Source organism: Pteropus alecto, unplaced genomic scaffold, assembly GCF_000325575.1.
Source record: "Pteropus alecto unplaced genomic scaffold, ASM32557v1 scaffold75, whole genome shotgun sequence".
NCBI classification, from domain to species: domain Eukaryota; kingdom Metazoa; phylum Chordata; class Mammalia; order Chiroptera; family Pteropodidae; genus Pteropus; species Pteropus alecto.
Window position 1 is genome coordinate 24,472,510 of NW_006440638.1, and position 22,681 is coordinate 24,495,190.

At 39.4% G+C, this 22,681-nt stretch overlaps 1 protein-coding gene and 1 pseudogene across 1 annotated transcript in view; both read right to left on the reverse strand.

Moving 5' to 3' along the window:
* CACNA1D (calcium voltage-gated channel subunit alpha1 D) overlaps nt 1-22,681 on the reverse strand; it is a 290,484-nt gene that overhangs the window by 113,080 nt on the left and 154,723 nt on the right. Inside the window, exon 8 of the mRNA XM_015593660.2 lies at nt 18,389-18,492. Coding sequence (XP_015449146.1) covers nt 18,389-18,492 — 104 coding nt within the window. The remainder of the gene's footprint in view (nt 1-18,388; nt 18,493-22,681) is intronic.
* Nucleotides 7,078-7,196, reverse strand: LOC112484517 (annotated as a pseudogene).

The following is a 22,681-nucleotide window of genomic DNA, read 5'->3' on the forward strand; positions in this document are numbered from 1 at the left end:
TTCCCTTCATCACCTTATTTTCAAACACCTCGACAGCTCCTATAGATTAAAGAAAAAAGTCCCGCCTCCCTCACTGGACCTTCTCGACTACACATCCATCTTCTGTGCCACTGTTCGTCAGCCAGCGCAGAGCACCCTGGCAGCCTCGCTGGCCAGCTTGCTGGCTCCTGACACATGGGATGCCCCGGACCCTGCTTTTCTTTCCACTTGCCGGGATCTGGAATGTGCCCTCCTTTCTTTGTATCCTTACAAAGGCCCTTCCTTCCATGTTCAACCTGAGCTCGGCTTCCTCAGGAAAGCCCTCTCTGACCTACCAACCCTCCTTTATACTCCTAGGGCACACTGGTAGGTACGGATGGTGCTAAAATATACTTGACTGAGAGCCGAAGAGGGAGGGAACAGGACACCTCTGGGTAGGCGGTGTGCCATCGCCCACTGAATTAGAATCCTTCGGATGCAGCAAAAGCTGCTCTGACTCAGAAGCTGAAAAGCCCCAAATGCTTGGAAGCTCCAAAGGTGCCAGCAGATAACTTAAACCAAGATTTATTTTAAAACAGAATTTCAAGGGAATGATCTAGTTCTGAGTGGATTAATATTTTATCCCTGAATCCAAACCAAACTCTTATGACAATCAGACTTAGAAAAATTAGGTTAGTGCTTCAAGTGCCACTCCAAGTCCCAAAAAGATGTGGGGCCCCGAAGAGAAGAGCTGGCACGTGAGTGTTCAGACTGCAAATAAGGCTTTTCAGACTCACAGGGACCACCTCCTAGAAAGGAGACTGCAAGCTGGCCGATGTTAAGCACGCCCCACATTCAGAAAGGTCTCTCTTCAGTTTACAGAGCCCCTTCCCATTCATTTCTCTCCTTGGTTCTTAGGACAGCTCTGTAAGAAAATTTACATGGCAAGTGGGGCTATCCAACTTTAGGGATGAGAAAATCTTGACTTGGAGAAGTGAAGTATATTGACGAAAAGTCACAATTCTGGGAAGAATGGAATCAGGACAAGAGCCAGGAATCCAAACTATAAACTTGATCTTCCCTCACTACAACGTGTGGAAGCCAATACCCACAGCACTAGTAATCCCCTCAGCCAAAAGCTCTACTGCGGGCCTGAGCAGCCCTGAGAGATGCCACACACAGCACTGCCACAACCCTCGGCCAGGCTATCCACATGGTATCTGTAGAGAGACTCTAGAGACTGAAACTTCTGGCACACACCTCAGGCAAGGTGAGCCCAGACCACAGGGGCTGGACAAAATTACCCCAGACCAAATGAGCCAGGGTCTCTGTTAGCTAGACCCTCGGCCAGGCTATTCACATGGTATCTGTACAGACTGAAACTTCTGGCACACACCTCAGGCGAGGTGAGCCCAGACCACGGGGGCTGGACAAAATCACCCCAGACCAAATGAGCCAGGGTCTCTGTTAGCTGAGGACCCTCCCTCATCAGATTTCTCACCACTAAGCCTCTGCTCTCTCCACTAATGACTTCAGCAAATACCTGCTCAAAATGCAACACATACATCTAATGCCCAATCCCCTATCATTTGGTGCACCATAGTCCCCCCACCTTCCTCTGGGCTTCCTTGTTACGGACTCAGTCTTCCCGCACTCATCAGCCCTTCCTTGTGCCCCCTGGAATTACTGCTCCAGAGGGTAAATTCTCCTGTACCCTCATCCTCTTCAAAGGGACCTCCATTTTCCTTGCTTTGACAACACATACATCTAATGCCCAATCCCCCATCATTTGGTGCACCATAGTCCCCCCACCTTCCTCTGGGCTTCCTTGTTACTGACTCAGTCTTCCCACACTCATCAGCCCTTCCTTGTGCCCCCTGGAATTACTGCTCCAGAGGGTAAATTCTCCTGTACCCTCAACCTCTTCAAAGGGACCTCTATTTTCCTTGCTTTGACGGAAAGCTTTGATGGTTCACCCTTGAACTTATTGCTTCGCTTCCCTTGTAGTCCTTCCCAATCATACCTACCTCGGGGTCTCAAGGTAGAGTTGAGGGCCTCCTTGCTTTTCTGTTCCTCTTCACATCTAGACCAATACTGCCTCATTCTGCTATAAAAATCAAACAAACGGAAAACCCTGTTCCTTTGAGGACAGTGCCAGTGGGCTACGTGACCTTCCCCCCTGCCTGTGTTGTGTTCTACTGAAGACTTAGTCTTCCTTTCCATCCCAAGTTCTATCATTTGGGGGGACTCCAGGAGCCCTTATTGACCCTGCCAACGCGTGGCTTTTCAACCCCATGACACATTAATCTCCAATGACCATCTCCTCCATGCCATTTCAGCTGCCCGAACCCACTGCTAAACCTCAAACTCTACCACCCCAAATCACAAATTCAAGCATTCTATTCTCTGGCTACAACTCTTCGCATGCCAGCTGACTTGTTCAACGACTCCCACCATAAACATTTTTAAACTCTTTGGAATGTCCAGTCCATTGACCCCTCCATTTTCTGTTACTTTCCCTCTTACTCTACCTTAGATTTCATGATCCATGAGTGATCCATTCAGCAATGTTCCTGCCGAGACCTTAAATCTTCTTCCATCTTTTTATTACACACAGACAGCAAAATTCTCACCCTAATTGGGCTCAAATACTCCTTTCTCCATACCTGGTTATGGGCAACACGGTGACAGAAAGTCATACAATGGGATAGATTAACATCCATATAGATTCATCATCACCAGCTTCGAACAGGACCTCAATGCTATCTCTTATCTACCTTGGTTCTCTGGTCCACTCACTCGCTCCCTAACGTCCTGCGATGACTATTTTGGTACTTCCTCACTCTCTCACACACATGACTCTGCTACCTGCCCCCTCATCCTCAGCAGCGAACCTCTCCTCCTGCCTCAGAAAAACTAGGAATTAGGTAGGAATACTCCTGGCTTCCCACTACCAAACATATCTGCCCCATCTTCTCTTCTTCTCATTACAAAGACCAGCACCTTCTCTTAACACTACCTGTCTTCTGACATCTTAATAAATTGAGTTTCCAATCTATGAACATGTACCCTTTCATTTTTTTGAGGTCTTTGATTTTCTTCAGCGAGGTTTTGTATAGAAGTCCTATACATCTTTCATTAGATTTAGTCCTAGGATTCTTGGGTTTAGGCTTTTTTGTATCTTCCATATCTCTGCCTAATATTTTGAACGTATGTAATACAGTTATGGTTCTTTTCATGTTCTTTTCTGCTAACTCTAACATCTGTATGAGTTCTGGGTCAGTCTCAATTGATTAAATCTTGGCATTATGGGTCATGATTTTCTGCTTTTTTATATCCCTAGCAACATCTGATTGACTGCTAGACATTGTTTTATCTTGTTGGATGCTAGATATTTTTGTATTCCTATGAATACACTTATGCTAATACTTTGCTCTGAGATACAGTTAGGTAAGTTGGATCAAACTGTTTGATCCTTCCAGGTTTTGCTTTAATGATTTGTTAGGTTAATCTGAAGCGCTGCCCATTCTAGGGCTAATAACTCCTCACCACTGAGGCAAATCCTTTCTTATCCTTACTCAGCCCAATGTCCTGTGAATTATGAGTTCTTCCAGTCTGGCTGGTGAGAACGAGTAATATTCCTGGCCCTATGTGGGCACTGAGCACCATCCTTTCTAATCCATTTGAATGTTCTTTCCTCAGCCTTAGGTGGTTTCCTCACCTTCCTGTGCGCAAAGGCACTCTGCTCAGTGCTGAAGAGGGACGCCTTCTGCTTATCTGTACAGTTCTCTTTCCATGAAATTCTCTCTCCTCAAGTACCGTCTGACATACTTTAGGCACCTAGGTTTCTGCAGACTCTCAGCTTTGTCTTCTCAACTCAGGGAGACCACAGGGCTCTGGCTGGGTTCCTGCTCCTTGTGCCATGGCTCACAAACTCCTTCTTAAGCCAATAAGCTGTGACAGTCATGGAGCTCATTTTGTTTATTTCCTGTTTCTAAGCAATCACTGTCCTTCATGGCCTGATGTCCAGTGTCTTGAAATAATTGTTTTACATATATTGTCTGTTTTGGTTTTTACTGTTATTTCAGGTGGGAGGTTAAATCTTGTATCTGTTATCCAATCTTGACCAAAAGCAGAAGTTTCTTTTAATTCTATTTAATAGTATTTTAAAATCAATTTTATCAAGATATGAGTCATAAACAAATGTATACAATTTAAGCTTACAGTTTGGCTAATGTCGACACCATGTAAACAACACCCCAATTGAGATATAGAACATTTATAACACCTCCCAGAAAGTTCTCTCATTCCCTTTCTCAGCCTACTCTTCCTCTTCAATAACCTGATTTCTGTCTTAATGGTTAATTTTGCCTCTTCCAGAACTTCACCATATGTTTTCTGTTGTATCTGGCTTCTTTCCCTCAGTAAATGTTTTTAAGCTTCATTAATAATGTTGTAGTCATACTTCATTTCTTTTTACTGCTGAATGTGTATTCCATGTCTGAATACACCACGATTTGCTTGTCTATTTACCTGCTGATAGACATTTGGGTTGTTTCAATTTGGAGCTACTAAGAACAAAGCTCTATGACTATTCACATACGAGGCGTTTTGTGGACATGGCTTTTCATTTCTCTTGGGAAAATACCTAAGAACGAAACTGCTAAACCATATGTTTCATATACATAAAGTATATATTTAACTTTATGAGAAATTAACAAATTTTTCCAAAGTGGTTGTACCATTTTGTTTCTATGAGCAACGTATGAGCATATCAGTCACTCTATACTCTTGCCAACACTTGATACTGCCAGTCTTTGTCACTCTACTACATATTAGACTTTTCATAGTCTACTATGTAGAATATCATTGAAGTTTTAACTTGTACTTCCCAGATGACTAATGATACTGAACATCTTAACATGTACATTGGCTATTTGTATATATTTTTTCGTGAAATGTGTTTAAGTCATTGCCAACTTTTAATCTGGTTATCTCATTTTTTAAGAGTTCTTTGTGTATTCTAGATAGCAACCCTTAGTCAGATGTTATGTATTGTGAATATTTTCTTCCATTGTGTGATTTCCTTTCAATTTCTTATTTCTGAAGGGCAGAAATCTTATTAGATCTGTGATCTTTTTAATTAGATCTATGATCCATTTCAAATCACTGTATGTCTTAGCTCATAAAATGAACTAACATTCTAGTTGTTGTTGTTTTTTTTTGCAGACGGATATCCAATTTTTCCATCATTTTACTGAAAAGATAATTCTACCCTTTCTTCACTAAATTATTTAGCACTTTTGTCAAAAAGCAATTGACCATATACATGTATTCCTGGATCTTCTTTTCGATTTAATTGTTCTATCTTTATGTCAAAACAACATGTAGCTTTATGGTAAGTCTTGAAATCAGGTAGTGTAAGTCCCCCAACTCTATTTTTTGACAAGATTGTTTTAGCTTTAGGTCTTTTGAAATTATATATAAGTATTACAATCATCTTGTCTGTTTCTTTTAAAAATGGCTATTAAGATATATGAGTGGCACAGCACTGGATGCATAAATATGAAGAATGCACAAATAAATTCAACATCTTAGCAATACTGAGTCTTCCAATCCATAATCATAGAATATTATTTATTTAAATCACCTTTAATTTTATTCAGTGTTTCATTGTTTTCAGTATAGGTCTTCGATATCTTTTATTTTTATTCTTAAGTACTTTAATTTGTTGATACTGTTGTAAATAATATTTTCCTCAAATTTTATTTTCCACATGTTTGTAGCTTATATATAGGAATAAAATTTATTTTTATATACTAACCTTGTATCCTGTGACCTTGCTATATTCACTTATTAATTCTAGTAGGTTTTTGGTTAATTCAGTAGGACTTTCTATGTAGACAATCATGATTTCTGTGACTAGAAATAGTTTTTGCTTTCTTTGTAATCTTTCTGCCTTTCATATCTTTTGCTTGCCTTAATGTACTGGTCAGTACTTCCAACATAATGTTGAATAAAAGAAGTGAGACAGGAATGATTACCTTGTTTCTAATCTTAGAAAAAAAGCATCAGTCTTTCACTATTAAGTATGACATCAGTTATAGTTTCTTTGTAGAAGGCCTTTCTCAGGTTAAAGTTCTTATATAGTCTTAGTTTGCTGAGATTTTTGTTGTAAATGGTTATAAAATATTGTCACTTGCATATTCTGCATTTATCAAAATGGTCATATGACTTTTCTCCTCCATTCCGTTAATGCGGTAAATTACAATGTTTGATTTTCCAATAGTGAACCAACCTTATATTTCTAGTACGAGCCCCACCTGGTCATGAGGTTTTATTCTTTTAATATTGCTAGAGTCAATTTGCTAATATTTGAGAATTTTTGCATCTATGTTAATGAAGGATAGTGTTCTTTTTCTATTATGTCTGTTAAGTTTTGGTACTGAGGTTATTCTGACCTCAAAATGAGTTGGGAAATGTCTACTCCTTCTCTATTATCTAAAAATAACTTTTTCTAGAAAGGGTATTTCTTTCTAAATTGGTCGACAAAATTCATTTTTGACATCATCTAGGCCTCCAGTTTTGAGAGGTTTATGATTCTGAATTTAAAAACAAATATAAAGCTCTTCGGGTTTTTATTTCTTCTCGAGTCAATTCTAAGGTATGTTTTTCAAGGAATTTGACTATTTCTCATAAGGTATTGTGTTTATTTACAAAATTACTCTATTGTATTTTAACGTCTGTAATATCTCTGTTGATGTCCCCTCTTTCATTTCTAATAGTGATAATTTATAATTTGTTCTTTCTAATTAGTCTTGCTAGAGATTTTTCAATTTTATCAAGCTTTTTAAAAAACCCACTTTTGTCTTTGGTAATTTTACCTATTATTTGCATTTTTTTTTTTTTTTACTTCTGTTATATTTTTCTACTTTCTTTGGATTTAATTTGTTCTTTTCCTAGATTTTCATTTTTAATTTTTCTTATTTTTATAATCTTGGAATTTTTATTTTATTTATTTATTTGTTCATTTATTTATTTTTGGCGAGGCAACCCTTGGTTGACCTCACAGATTGCAAGGACCTTGTCAGCTTACGATCCCTTATTTTTTATTTTTTACGTCTACAGCACCTGGTCTTCCTGGGTGGTCTCCCATCCAAGTACTAACCAGTCCCGACCCTGCTTAGCTTCCAAGATCAGACGGGATCGAGACTGTTCAGGGTAGCATGGCCGTAGACAACTTTTCCTAGATTTTAACATGAGAATGTAGGTCACTGAATTTAAACCTTTCTTCTTTACTGATACAGGCATTTAAAACTATAAATTTCCTTCTGTGTACTGCTCTAGATGAAAAATGCAAACTCTGAGATGTATTTTCAGTATCAATTTAAAATATTTTCTAATTTTTATTGTAATGTTTTTCTTTGAATTGTAAGTTGTTTAGAAATGTGTCATTTAATTTTCAAATATTTAGAGGACTTTCTCGACAGTTTATTGTTATTAATTTCTATTTTAAACCTATTGCAGTTAGAAAAAACATACTTTATGTCAATTTTTTGAGATTTATTGAGACTTTTTTTACAGCTCAGATGTGGTCTGTCTTGGTGAACGTTCCATGTACTCTTGAACAGAATGTGCATTCTGCAGTTACTTGTATAAGTATCAATTAGGTCAATTTGGTTGATAGTGTTTAGATATTATCTATACTTACTGTTATTCATCTCCTTGCTCTATTATTGAAAAAGGATAAAAATTTTTATCTATATAGATTAATTTATTCACTTAATTTTGACAATTTTTCCTTCATGTATTTTTAAAACTTATTAAGTATAAACACATTTGATATCATCGTGTCTTCTTGATGAATTGACCCTTTTATCATTACGAAATGTCTCTACCTCTGAAATATTTCTATCTCTGGAAACACTCCTTAAAGTCCACTTTGTATATTTGGTATTAACATAATTACTCCATTCTTTTATTTTTAGTCTGTTTTTATATTTATCAATCTTACATTTTTATTCAGCCTAAAAATTTGTCTTTTAATTAAAAGGTGTCCATTTTCATTTAATGCAATTATTGATATGGTTGCATTTATGTCTACCATCTTGTTATCGGTTTTTTGTTCATCCCATATGTTCTTTATTCCTTTCCTGCTTTATTTTAGATAATTGAGTACTATTACTATTTAGGATTCCACTTTATCTCTTCTTTTGGCTTTTAAGATACCACTTTGTTTTATTTTTTAACCACTGCTCTAGAGATTATCAAATGCATTCTTAACATATCACAGTCTACCATTAATATTTCACATTATATGTGAAACATAATTTAGCTCCCTTCTACCTTTTGTTTTATTGTCACATAATTTACTTTTACATGTTATAGTCCTCATAATACAATGTTATTACAGTAAGTCATCATTTAACATTGTCAATAGGTTCTTGGAACTACGGCAAATGATGTATAATGAAGTCAATTTTACCGTAGGCAAATAGACATAAACAAAAGTTAAATTCCCATGGCATTTTATCAACGTTATAACAAAACAACATTGAACAAAATGACATTAAATGAAGCGTTATTCGAAGACTGGCTGTATTTTTACTTTAAACGATTATTTTTTCCAATATTAATTTATTTTAATTTTTTTATGGTGACATTGGTTAACGAAATCCAGTAAGTTTCAGCTGTACATTTTAACTTTAAGGCATGTATATATATACTTACACTGTGTGTTCACTTCTCATAGTTAGATTTGTCACCACATATTTGCCCCCTTTACCGCACCTCTCCCCACCCACTTACCCTGTGGTTTAAATGATCATCCTTTAAAGAAACCTAGAAATGAAGAAAATTCTATCTTTATCTTCTTGTTTGCCACTTTGGGCATTCCTTATTTTTTTTAACATATATTTTTTATCTGGTATTATTTTCTTTAGCCTGAAAAACTTTAACACTTTTTTAGTGCAGATTTTCAGGTGACCAATCCTTTTGGCTTTTGTCTAAAACTTTATCTTACTTTTTAAAGAGCTTTTTTGTTGAATACAGAATTCGTTTTTTCTTTCAGCTTTTTAAAGATGCCATTCACTGTCCTATGGCTTGCACTATTTCTGAAAATAAGTGAGTAAATATTATTTTACCGCAGTATGTAATTATCTTTTCCCCATCGATTTCTTTTAAAATGCTCTATTTTTTATTTTTGACAATTTGATGTGCCTAGGTGTGCTTCTCATTGTGTTTATACTGCTTGGGGTTTGTTAAGCTTCCTGGATTTGTGAATTTATAGTTTTCATAGAATTTGCAAAATTTTCAGCCATTCTTTCTTTAAAAATTGTTTTCTTCCCCAATCTCTCTTTCTTCTATTTGTGAGACTCCAATTTCACATGTATCAGATTGCTTATTATTGTCCTAGAGATCACAGTTTTCACTGATCTTTTTTTCCTTCAGCGTCCAATCCACTATGTATTTATTTCAGATATGGTATTCCATTTCTCTGCTGAGAATTGCCATCCTTTATTATGTCCATCCTTTCCTTTTATTTCTTGAATAGGTTTACAGTAGCAATTTCAAAGCCTTTGACTGCTAATTGCAACATTTCTGTCATCTCCTAATGTGTTTCTACTAACTTTCTCCCCACTTGATTATGGATGTTTTCCTGCTTTTCACATCCTGTAGCTTCAGTGATGTGGGGAAACATTTGGAGAAAGGCTGAATTTTGGTGTCTTCCCTTAATGAGTGTTGACTTTTGTTTTGGCAGCTGTTTAATTAATTGGCCACTTAGCTTGATCCTTTTGAAGCTTGTTTACAAGCTTTGTTAGGGCAGGTCTAGAGTGGCTCTTACTCCAGGGCTAAAGTAGCCCCACCCTTAATGCCTGGCTTTTCTGAGGTCTCAAATGAATGTCAAATGTATTCATCAAAGTCAATCCATTCCAGCCCCTCAGAAACCCCTGTCTACCAGCACTATGAAATTTCCAGCAGCTCACAGCTTTCTAGTAGCTATTCTTTACCATGCCTCAATAGTCTCACTTGGCACATGGCAACTTAGTATATTGTCAAATATTTAAGAGAATCTCTATTCACCTTTTCAGAGCTCCTTCTCTGTACACCTCTCTCCATTACTCTGTCCTGAAAATTTCAGCTGTCTCAGCAGTCCAAACTCTGCTCTTGCCTCTTCAGCAAATAGACTGCTGTCCTCTGCTGGGTTCTGACTCCCTGTGCCACAATGTTAAGTGTCTCCAGGCAGAAAGCCAGGACAATTACGGGACTTCATGTTTCCTTTCTTTTAGGGATCCCAATCTATGGTGCCTATTTCCATCTTTGGAAAAAGTTTTATAGTTCTTGACAGTGAAAGGTTAACTCTGGCACTGTATCTACATTGTGACTGACAGTGGATTACAATAGTCTTAAATTGGCTTCCCTACATCAGGTCTTGTATCCAACTTGTCTATACATACTGCTGTGGCCAGAGTGATTTTTATATGCAGATTTTCCCAACATTTCATCAAGAAAATGTTCAAACATTCATAGAAGTATAAAGAATTGTACGGTGAACACTTAGGTCTACAATCTAGATTCCACAATTAACATTTTCTATATTTTCTTTATCACCTATCTATCCAACTTTCCATCTATCTACAAAATCATCTTATTTTTTGAAGCATTTTAAGGTAGGCTAAAGACATCAGAACACAGAATAATTTTAATAAAACAAATATAAATCACATTATTCCTGCTTAAAATTCATCAGTGGATTCTTTTACCCTTTAGCTAATTAACCCAAATTTGTGACATGATCTGGATGGACCACTGTGATCTGGGCTCTGCTGATCAGTCATCTTTTTTCTACCCTCCTTTCCCTGCTCCCCAGCTGCCTCCTCTGCTCCTTCCTATTGTATGGCCTTTGCATGGGTTTTTGCTTTCATTGGAACACTCTTCCCCGGCCTCTTCTCCTATCCTGCCTGGATACGATGGCTATTCATTCATTCTTCTCTTCCTCCAGGATGCTTCCCCACACCCCTAGGTATCAGTTGTGCCCATTAAACCCTCTTTATAGCACCATGTACCTTTCTTTTCCAAGAATTTATAAAAGTTTGTAATTATAATTTGTCTCCCCCATCAAATATAAACTTGATCAAAGCAAAAACTCATTGTAACCTTAATGCCTAGTAAGGTGCTTGGCAAATACATCTACTACTATGTAGACACTCAAATTAAATGAATGAATTCAAGTCATTTTTTTCCCTAAGAAGTCTAAGACAAAGAAAAAAGTATCTAGCAAGATTTTCTGCTCCTTATTAGTCTGTTACATTGAACCTAAACAGGTAGTATAGGGCCAGCCCTAAGTACTGCCTCCAGGCCAAGCATAATGGTCCAGGTCCACATTATTGAGAAAAAGCATCATTAAGAAAGATCTCCAAAGACAGGAAATCCACTCAGTTTCAGTGAAAGGTTCTTCTAGATAGCCAATCTAAATTCTCATAATACTGTGGATCTATATCTTCATTCAATTCTCAGAGATACAGTTCTCAATCTCAGAGTTTTGTTTCAGAGAAAATATTTTTTCATAGAATATTAAGCATTTAAAACCAATGTCCAACGACTCACTCTGTATCTCTCCCTATGTGCTCTCAACTCACACGCCAGGGAAATGATGACGTTTCTTTGCTCTGAGGGACCTGTGAATGCTGTCTCATATGGGAGGATACTTATGCCTTGGGTGCACAGATTTGCTGAAATATTAAAATGGAACTCCAGAAAAGGAATGACTGCTGAACTTTAATAAAGAAGTGTTCCCTGTAATTTTGGACATATTGGTCTTTGAATACTGAACTGCCTTGCTATATACCAATATTTTATCTCTACAGGCAATGTTACTAGCCTATAAAAGAATATTACACAGAAGGAAAAAAAAAAAAAGACTGGCATAAGGTTGACACTAGCATAGAATCTTAGAGGCAATCACCGATGTATTTCTCACAAGAAATCAAATTATTAAATTCATAAATATCTTTTCCATTGTAAAAGTGATAGCAATTGTTAACGCCATCAATTGAATAGGGAACGCGGGAAAATTATGGCTTTAATTTCAACCATTAAGGTAACAGCAGCTTTATGAAGAGCTGAGTCTGTACATGAAATCACTGCAATGAATTATCTTCCCCCAGGATTTGGGATCAACAGACTAAACACCCTGCTCTGCAACACGGATGCCCTCAACTACCTCACCCCTTCTCCTGAACTGAAAATCGATCAATGAGAGCGTGGTGGAGGGAAGTCTACTGATGGAGCAGATGCCTGGGACAGAGCTCTCCATCAGCAAAATGGGTGCCCAGGAAGGCACATGTGGCCAGAGGTTTCTCCTGGGTCCTCAGAGGTGTTTGTTATGCATTATAAAGAAGAACTCGGTCAGGGACAGATGATAGCCACAGCTGACAAGTGAGAGAGCTCTACTGAATCTGTTCCTAGTGCCTGGCTGCTGGCCACTGCTGTTGCCAGGGAAACAGACGTCAGCTTGATGGAAACAAGGATCAGCGAAAACTTTCACTTACCTCGTTTCCACTGATCCCGACAGCCATTTCTATGGAAACAGTAGCTGCGAGCCAGCGGCAGAGAGGTTACCACTCACTTGTTAATGTCAGGTGTGGCTACCAGCCTGTGCACTTCAGGTACCATGGTACCAACAGCACCAGGATCCAGCTGTCAGCTACCCCCGACAGCCTTTTAACTCTGCAACAAGAAAGTTCAGTGTTTAAAAGTATATATAAATGTTTAGCTTGGTTCTTCATCAGAAAAAGGAAATTTAGTATTCTTCCATTTGAAGCAGAAGCAGAGCTTAATTATTCTACCAAAGCCAAACCATGTGAAGCTACTAATGGACCATGGATCTCTCCATGGATCTCAGCATTCAATACCATTCATGACATTACTTCCAAGTTCAAGAAAAGAGACACCCAACTGTGTGGACAAATCTTTCACATATTAGCCTAGACAAACCAAAGATAAATCCAGTGAAATGTTTGGAAGTATTTTGCTATAAGTGATTATTAGGGGTGCCTTTTCTTGGAATTCTGGCAGTCTGATCAGCACTAATTACATAACAGGAAAAAATCTTCTTTTAATTGTACGAACTATCTACCAAGAACCCTACACCACTTATTTATTTTTAAACTAAACCTCTATGTGCTGTGTCTGTTGGTCAAGATATGAAATGAACTCATGAACTCAGTACAGTTTTATTCTGTAATATAGTGGTAACCAATCATACTGATAGCCTGGCTATCCCATCACCTAACAATATCACTTTCAACGTTTCAGGCAATTTGGCTACTCTTCCAAGATGCACGTATGTCAGAAAAGTATGTAGAACAAGAAATTCTGTTGTTCCTTTTCTTTCAGCAGATGCTGGTAAAGTGTTGAATGAGAGCAAAATCTAATCTCAGTCATGAATAATTTATAAGACTGCTTCTTCCTAGAGGGTACGTCTCCACTTAGAAAATATCCACAAGCAACACAACCACCCTCCACCCTGATACGTTTTGCCTCCTGAGCCAATATTCGAGTGGAAGAAATCAGAGGCAATCTCTGATTTACCATAGCTCATAATGGTGTGAATGTAAATGGATCAAGGTTCAAATTATGATGCCCCAAATCTCAGTCTGTAAAATTCTGATACAATACAGTTGACAGCCCCACCTTTACCACCATCTTCCCTCTCCCTTCTCTCTACACCAGTAGTTACACAAGAAAAGTAGCCATGCTTGGGTCTCTGTGTAGGCCCTGGGATCTGATGCAACTAGTATGCAGTAGAGGAAGGGAGCAATAGCGAAATTCGGAATGATCAACTGGTTTAAAAATGGCTATCCTATAATGCTTTCCCTCATTCATGTTTTCTCATTCGTGTTCCCTCTGAAGTTAAACAGGCCTCTAGTGATATCAAATTGGATTAATGATTTAAAAAGATAACCTGTGACCTGGTAGATCTGGAACTTATTGGGAAACAAAGAACACGAATTAACTTAGAACTGAATGATTTCAAATTTATAGACATGGGCTGGATTTACATTCAATCTTATGTCATAAAATCTGGTTTACAAAGAGCATTTATCTTATAACAACATGCAAGGCTGCTTAAGAAAGTGTTTCAAATATTTTTCATAAGATGTTAGTAAAACAAAAGTTTTGAAACCATAGGCGAACTATAAATGATTTTAATCTATTCTTTAAAGCCAACCCAGTAGGTGGTTTGTGTAGTCATACCCTTAGTAATCAATCATTGGCCTGGCTTATGTCATTATATATAACAAATACATGTGTGATAAAACATTAAAAAATATTATGACTTTGACTTTTCACTAATTCAGGCCTATCTTAGTCAATTATTATTCATTGGTTTAAAAGGACTGAGTTGATTAGTTTAGAGTCAAATTCCCTTTTATATACTCTAATTTGAGCCATCACGATAACAATAACCAGGCGCTCTATGCTCTTTAGATCACTAAATCCTCACACAACTACACAGGGTGGTATTATTCACTCCATTTCACAGATCAGACAAGTGAGGCTCAAACAGGTAAGCAATCTGTCCCAAATCTCAGTTGCTAAAAGGTAGAGCAAAGACACAAATCTTGGTTATCTAACTCTAAAGCTGCCATGTTTAACCACTACGTTACAGAAACGCCACTACCTTCTATTTGTACAAAAAAATCACTGCCAGATAGAACCTGAATAACAACAATTCTGCTCTGCATAATTCTTTACAGCCGACAAAGAACCTCTGTAGCTGCCTCTTGGAGGGCACAGAATAGAGTATCAACATGTGTACAAAGCATGTTTCCCTTGGTCACTTCCTGGTAAATCCATAAAATAGTATACTTTAGATAATTTCCAAAGGGTCCCCTTGGTTATTCCTACTTCACCCAGAGAGGAGATCCATGCATTCAATATAAAGATACATTAAATGAAGAAAATCCTTTGTATATTTTTCAAAGCACTTCTACCTTCACTGGCTGATTTAAAGCCAGCCACCCTGTGGGGAGGTGGCATATAGGATCATCCCTATTTGAGAGACGAGGAGACTGAGGCTCGGAGTGAAGTCCCAGAGCTAGTGGGTGACACTGGCAGGATCAGAACCCAGGTCTTCTAGTTCTCTTCTCATCTACCAGTCCCTTCTTCAGGGTCTGAACCACAACTCGGGGGCCTAGAGAGCCCTCTATCTTGCTGCAGGTGTACCTGGCATCGGGTGGGTTCTGCAGGTGAAGAAGTAAGCCCACTGCCCAGAATCCCCCTTTCCCCTGGGAATCTGGCAGTGATCCTAAAGAAACAAAGCACTGAAATACATGTTCTCTTATTTTGCCAACTTACTGACCAAAAATAACTCAAAAAGGACAAGGAGTTAAATGAATAATTTTGAAAGTGAAAAGGCCAGCATGAGAGGAGAAATAATCTGTCTGAATTGTAGATTTAAATAAGACATTCTTTCCGATCTCCGGTCATAATGGGACCATCTCCTCAATGACAACTTAACATGAAACTGCAACAGGAGTTACAGACATTCTCGGCTCCTCCCACCGAACACTATCATCAGAGATAAAAGTCTTCATCCATGTTCACGCTTGGCTACACAGGATGTGCAGTTAATAAACTTCATACTCACCTTGAGAAAAATGGCCTATTGTAAAAGCAAAAATTTTTTCCCCAAAGCATCAATTTTAGAATGCTTTTAAAATGTACCAACAACAAATCAAGAGGCAGATTAAAATCAGTTCAAGAATACAATAGGATGGCATGGCCACACACAAAGAGACGGGACCAAGGAGCAGAAATAAATATATCTGAAAGACTGAAAGACTTAAAGACACACAGCATCATTTCATGATGCTTCATCCAAAGGCAAAAGCATGGTCTTAAGTTTCTAATATGAGAGGCTTTTAATTCAGCGCTTTGGGGATTATGTTTGTGTTGGTCTGATGGTCCCTAAGGGGCTTTGCAACATAAGTCATCTTCCTTTTAACATTTACATCCTTCTAGTTTTGTAATTCCTCTAGTGTTCCCTACAAAAAAATGTGAAGAATCCTAAGATTAAAATAAAAATATTTTTAAATTTGCTTTAATAAGAAAATGAATACAAATGGCCCATTTTGATTTTTTGTTACTTGGGAGAAAGTCAAGGGGGAGTAGCTGTGCTGAGAAGCCCAGGTAATTGTGGGGGAGGTAGGAACATGCCAGCCCCTCATCGGTTTCCTCATAGACACTTTACCATCTCTCAAGATCTGGCTCATAGCCCCTTGGTCTACACTTCTACCCTAGCTTTGCCATCCTGCACTGCTTAACAACAGTCTCCCCCACTAGACGACAAATGTCTGAGCACAAGGCCTCCGTCTGTGTCTTAGACATCCTGGCACCCCTGGCCGCTGGCCCAGAGCCGGGCATTCAACAGAACTCAGGAAATGCTGGCCAAATCAGCCAACAGGGATGAAAAGCTCTGCTTTGCAGGCCTGGTTCTTACTTTACACAAAATACTCCTCAGCATTTCCTACAAAAGTGGCCTTAAGGGTGGAGTAGAGTCAGTATGCAGCTTTTGGGAGCTGGGGCACAACATGAAGTGACAGTGAAAAATCACTGGGAAGTCTTGGATTTTATTTGCAAAATTTACGTGTCATTTGTATTCTTCTTCGTAACGGATCTAGTTTTGTTTTGATATAAAAATGTTTTTTAAGTTACTTATCATTTTCCCCAAAATATATTTCAGTGAACTGATTGTTCCATGAAGGTACATGCCTTTTTTTATCCTCCAACTTTGGGTACCCCCATGAGGGTGCATGTTTAATGCCCACCATTGTAACAAGGAGCCCTTCCTCCCATCTTTTCCTTTTTATTTTTTTAAGCTGCTTCATCATGCCAGGCGATGGTTCCTGTTCTGGAAAGCTCAGAGATAAGGCATGTCACTGGCACTGTTAAAATTAGTGGTTTCCATGGCCTCAGTTTAGTTAGGTTTAGGTGACATGGAGTGCCAAGGAATTCACAACAGACTTGCTTTTGACCTTGTACAGGCTGTTCCTGTGGCAAAATCAAGCACAATGCTATTCCTCCAGGGATAGATTCCACCTTTACAATCCCAACACCAACCTAAGGCCACGGAGGGTTCATTAGGAAGAAGGCTCTTTTAAAGTTTTAAGTGGAAGTGCATGAGGCTCAAGGAAAGGTTTGTCTGCACTAGGAAGCTTTGGTAGGGGTAGGGGTAGGGGGTGGGGGGGTATGCTGTCACATCCCACCTCAGTCCCAGTCCACCCCCTCCCCACTCCTCTCACTGTGGGCCATTTCTAGATAGGGTCTTCTCATGAGTGTGTCCATGAAGTAAAACTGACCACACTCAGCCAAGGAGAATTCCAAAATTGTTATCCCCCGAAAATGGACAAGGAGGTTACAGGAAAGATGAGGAAAGGAAGCAGAGATGGATAACTCAGCTTTCTGCTCTGGAAAAGGCAGTGTTGAGAAAAATGAGATAAAGGTCTCCACACTGACTCATCATTACATGAAGACATCAATTCCCCGAGATATAAGCTCAGAAAGAGGAAGATAAAGTGAGTGAAGAGAAGATAAACTTCTAGCTCCCTTCCCTGGGGTACTGCCCTTTCTGGGGTGTCTGCAGGATGATGGGGATGCGAAGCTGCCCCAGGGTCTCTTGGATGGCAACTACAGGCAGGGCAGAGCCCAGAAACACCGGGGTCCCCTTTTCTAGAAGGTTAATCATAGAGCTGAGGTTAACAAAATGAAATTCCAAAAATGGTGACTGAGTGACAAGGACTATGATAAGACCAAAAGACATGTACGTGCAAAAAGTTGATCATTACTCTACATTTAAATAAAGATTCTACCAGTTAAGATTAAAAATGAATTAGAGGGAAAATTCTCACAGTGACAGCAGCAGAAAATCAAGCTAATAAATGATCCTGATCAGAAGGATGTCAGACTTTGAAGTTTGTTCAGCCTTTATGTGCTAATCTAGGCTTATTTCTCCTTCACAATGAAATCTGAAACACCATGGAAATATTTAAGATACACTGTGGGTAATTTCAAAGAGCCAGGTTATGTACCAATGGAAATAAAACCACAAGACGCCCTTTCCTGGGGGAGAACAAGGTTGGGACTCCTTTTTCTCACTGGTAATCCACTTCTACACATTGGCAAATTAATGTGACTGGCTTCAGGGAAACGTTTTCATTAAATTAATAGTGCTTGGCAAGCATCAGAAACACAAAATCTCACAGACGCAGGCAGAAAGAATCACAGTTCAATCCAAAAGCAACACACAGAGGGGACATCAGAGTCCACACGCATGCAGAGGAGCCACAGAGGGCAGCTGGGAGACACGCAGAGCCGCCTCACACATGGCAGCAGCACGGTGTGCAACATGGATCCAACTGCTTACCCACTAAGGACACCAAGAACCAGGTTAAGGACGAAAAATGAGCCAAGGATGATCAGACTAACAAAATACACCCATGGCCATTCCCATCCTATCGCATCATTTACCTGTAAAATGTAAGGAGATCAGTTATCAGTTATCTATTGACTAAAGAGCAGAGCCCCAGGAGCAGCTGCCAGACAACTTGGGACTTTGATGAAAGATTAGTGCTCCCAGGACAGAGACCCCACCCTAGACCTTCTATTTTTTATCTTTGAATAAGGACAAGTTCTGCTGCTGAGATCTACAGATGTGGCCTACCAAAAGTCGGCCAGGACCAGCTCACTTAGCTACTGTTTTGTACCAATTAATCTGGATTATATTTAGATCCAGACAAATAAAGCGATTATAAATGAATCTCATTTTAGGACAGACAAAAGGGGAAGCGGTGGAAACTATTTAAATCCCAAGCAACAACGCTGATTAATTTCTGGTCAATAACTATCCTATAGTTTTCTTTCATAAAGGCTGGTGAGGTTCCAGGAAACATCATAATTTAGGAAGGCTCAGCAGAAAAGAAAGCATCTTGGAGGACACAGAAAGCTCTTGGCACCCACCCGGTGGCCCCCATCTAGCAAAGCCTGTGTGGTCTTGGCAACTGTCCTCAGGACTCTGCTTTCAAGATGAAAGAGGTGTAGCTTACCCGCTCAATACACCAAGTACAAGATTTAGTACGAAAAATGACCCAAAGATGACGAGACTGACAAAATAGACCCAGGGCAATTCAAATCCCATAGCATCATTCATCTGTAAGAAATAAGATGGTCTCATAGGAGTGGGTTAATAAGAGAATCTAGTAAGGAGAGAGGGTCACATTAGAGACAGCATTCTATACATTCTATACATTTAATGAAACATTTACTTAAATTCATATCAGAAACAATAGTGGCCAATGAACATTCCTTATATATTCCCAACACACGCACACACACGCACACAGAGTCATCAAAGCTTTCAGGGCAAATAGGAGCAGAGTCTGGCCACTGGTAAGGAAATTAGCTGGGATTTGGCTCTTCCTCAGTTAACTGCCTTGATAAGGGATTTTTAGAAAAGAGCTTGGTAGGGGACAAAACGTTCTTAGCTCAAAATTATTTTCTACTCTGCTCAAGTTGTTAGTACTTTCTTGTTTTTAAAATTTGTGATGGTGGAAAGGTCTTCGAGAGACATATTGGCAACATTTAACTCTACAAATTCTTTTTTTTAAAAAAATGCTAAAATAATAACTTTGCTTTAGAAGCCAACCTAGCCAAGGACCCTAACCCACCTGAAATCAGGATTATCTGCAATCAGAGTGCAAGCTCAGCTACACTAACGCCAGTAAGGAAAGTGTTCAGAAGTCATCTAGCTGACACGTATTCAAGGCTACTTTTGGGAATGAGATTTTTCCAACTGCACCCACGGGAAGGATCCAAGAGAAGGAAAAAGTTGTTATCCCCTACACCTATCTTGGACCTAGATGGCCCACCCTGGGAGAGCCGGCTCCAGCTGTGAGCTGGCTGGCTCGTCCAGAGGAACCCCATGTCTCTACTTGCGGGACAAGCTCAAGCAGGACAGTCAGATATGGCCTCCCTGATAGATCATCCGAGGTACTTTAAAGTTCACAGCTGGATGGAACTTTCCAGCAGGAACAGGTCAGTGTTAAATTGGGCAAATGCTGTTCCCAGGAAGGAGGTGTTGAGGACCAGTCAGGGGACCAAATGAATGACCCTGGGCCTGACTTTGCTGGACACCCAAAATCTTCAGCCCAGAGACCTATAGACAGTCTGGGCCTATTCCGTGGCTTTTGCCTTGCAGGTGTAAGCACTTAGGCCTTTAAGCATGTGCTTTCTTCCACATTATCTGGCTCCAGGTTTTAGCTTTACAGAATAAGGCTCATGCGTTCACTCTGTTTGCCTCATGCAGAAGCAAAATAGGAAAAGAGAACATCAAAAAAAAAAAAAAATTACCTAACATCTGTTGCTGAAGTCTAGGGAGAGGGCATTAAACCCCTTATGAAACACCTGTTTGGCCACATGAAAACTGATGTGCTTAATAGAACTCATATCAGTCTGCACATCTTACATTGGCAATTAGAGTAATAAATGAGCCAAGGCTGTGGCTGCAATTGTTGATCTAATTAAGCTGGATAAACAAAAAAAGAAGGCAGAGATTCTTCCAAAGCATCTACACCACCAAACTTATTTAAAAACCCATGTGTGGAGAAGAAACAAGCTGCCTTGTGTAGCGGCTAGAGCCCAGCCTGGAGTCAGGATCTTCCAGAGACTTCTCTGGGCCTTTTCCCCCTCTTTCAGAACAGAACTGTATATGACAGAGGAGTGCATGCTCACAGGGAAAGATGCTTAAGTCCAAGACTGCCACCAGGAGACCTTGCTTTAATACAGCTTTGGCAAAGTCAGTTGAGCCATCTCCTTCACCAAACCTCGTTCAGGCCTCAGTCTCGTGTTCCAGAGAATGGCTCTAGTAACAGCTATCTGCCTCACTTGAGAGGGAAATTTTTTTTTAAAGACTCTTTTAATTTCTTATGAGTCTTTGATAGCTTCACATTTGCTCAAATCAGAAATACCACCTGGAATGACAGCTAGGGGCTGAGGCAAAGACTGGAGCTAAACAAAGACCACAGGAGGCTCTAAATTTCCAGAAGCTGGAGCAGAGAAACAGAACTTAAGCTTTAGGGACCAATCTTTCTCTGAACTTAACCTTCTCAACCCAGGTCTCTTTCCAGAGCCCCAGGAGCAGCTGCCAGACAACTGCTTAGATTCCTTAGACCTTGCCATATACCTAGGACAAGTCAGAACTGGTAAGCTGCTCCCTAAAATACCCATGTGAAAATAAAGACTGCTTGGGATTTTGTCTCATGGTCTTGAGCAACAGGGAGAAATCCATATGAGCAAATTTATACTGAAGACATCATGTGGTGTCACCTGGTTCCCAGGAAATAATCTACCATTGAGTTTGTTTTCCCTCACTTTTAAGGCCAAAATGCACATTCATATATCTGATTAAAGGCCAGCCTAAGGCTTTTTGTCTTTTCTAACTGTGAGAACACACCGGAAACTTGGTATATTGCTTGTAGCTCCCCTGAGCATGGAATAAGATACAGGTACAGAAAGGCAAGCCCCTGGCTAACTAGAGGGGGATTCCCCAGGTACACTGCATGAAGTAGGTGGTAAGCGTGACCATGAGAACTTCCCATTAGAGTCTAAGAGCCAGCACTTCCATAGGTGTGTTCACTGAGAAGAGAGCTTGATGCTAAGGCAAGAGACCATAAATGATTTATATGAATAGCTCTCTCCTGAAACTGATACTCTTGTGAATTAATTTCTTACATTTAAAGACATTTCCTCTGAGTTGAAAAAAAATATTGGATCATGTAGTCTTATTCTGCATTTTGTAGACAACAAATTAAAGCCCAAAGAGTTTCGGTGACCTACACAAGGTCACATGCCCAGCCCTATCCCAGCCTTAATGCTCTTTCTTTGCACTACACCCTACTGCCTCTGTGGACAACAAATACATGTGGGTCAGGTGACAGCTTAATTATGTTTACAGAACTCAATTTCTAAAGGAGCTCTACAATAACTTTTTTTCCCACCAGAAGTTAATAATCCCACTCCCTACACATCCATATGGCTCCGTTCTAAGCGTGTCTTTCTGCATAGTAGACCCACCTGCACTTCCCTTCTCAACATCCTGCCAGCCATTTGCCAGACATCACTGAGAACTGAGGTATCAACGAGCTTGAGAACACTGACTGACTGTATACTTGAAAAAGATGCAACATAATCCCTGGCAAAGACTTTTTCCACCATATACAAACACCTTAAAGGATGGAGAAATGTGCTTACAGTCAATATTTAAAATCTAATCTCCTTAGTTCTCTCTCAGATGTTTCCTTGACACCCTAGTTATAGATAAAAATTAATATTTAAACATGACCCATCTACACTGAGGCAATGAATGGGATCATGCACTTGAAGAGTCACAGTAATTAGTATTTGTCGAGCACCTGCTCTGTGCCAAGCACTGTGCTGGGCAGGGACAGTCTGTTCTGGAACACAGCTGTGTGGCTTCCAGCTGAACGTGGCCCATAAAATATTAAGAAGGCTGGTTGGCTTGGCTCCTGCCTATCTCTATGATGAGTTAATAAATGTAGTCAACGAGTAATTTAAAACAATCTGATATGTTTCAGAGACTCAGATCTCAGTGAACACTCTGGAAGACCTTAATTATCTGCCCCCTAGTAATCTAGAAGGCTGG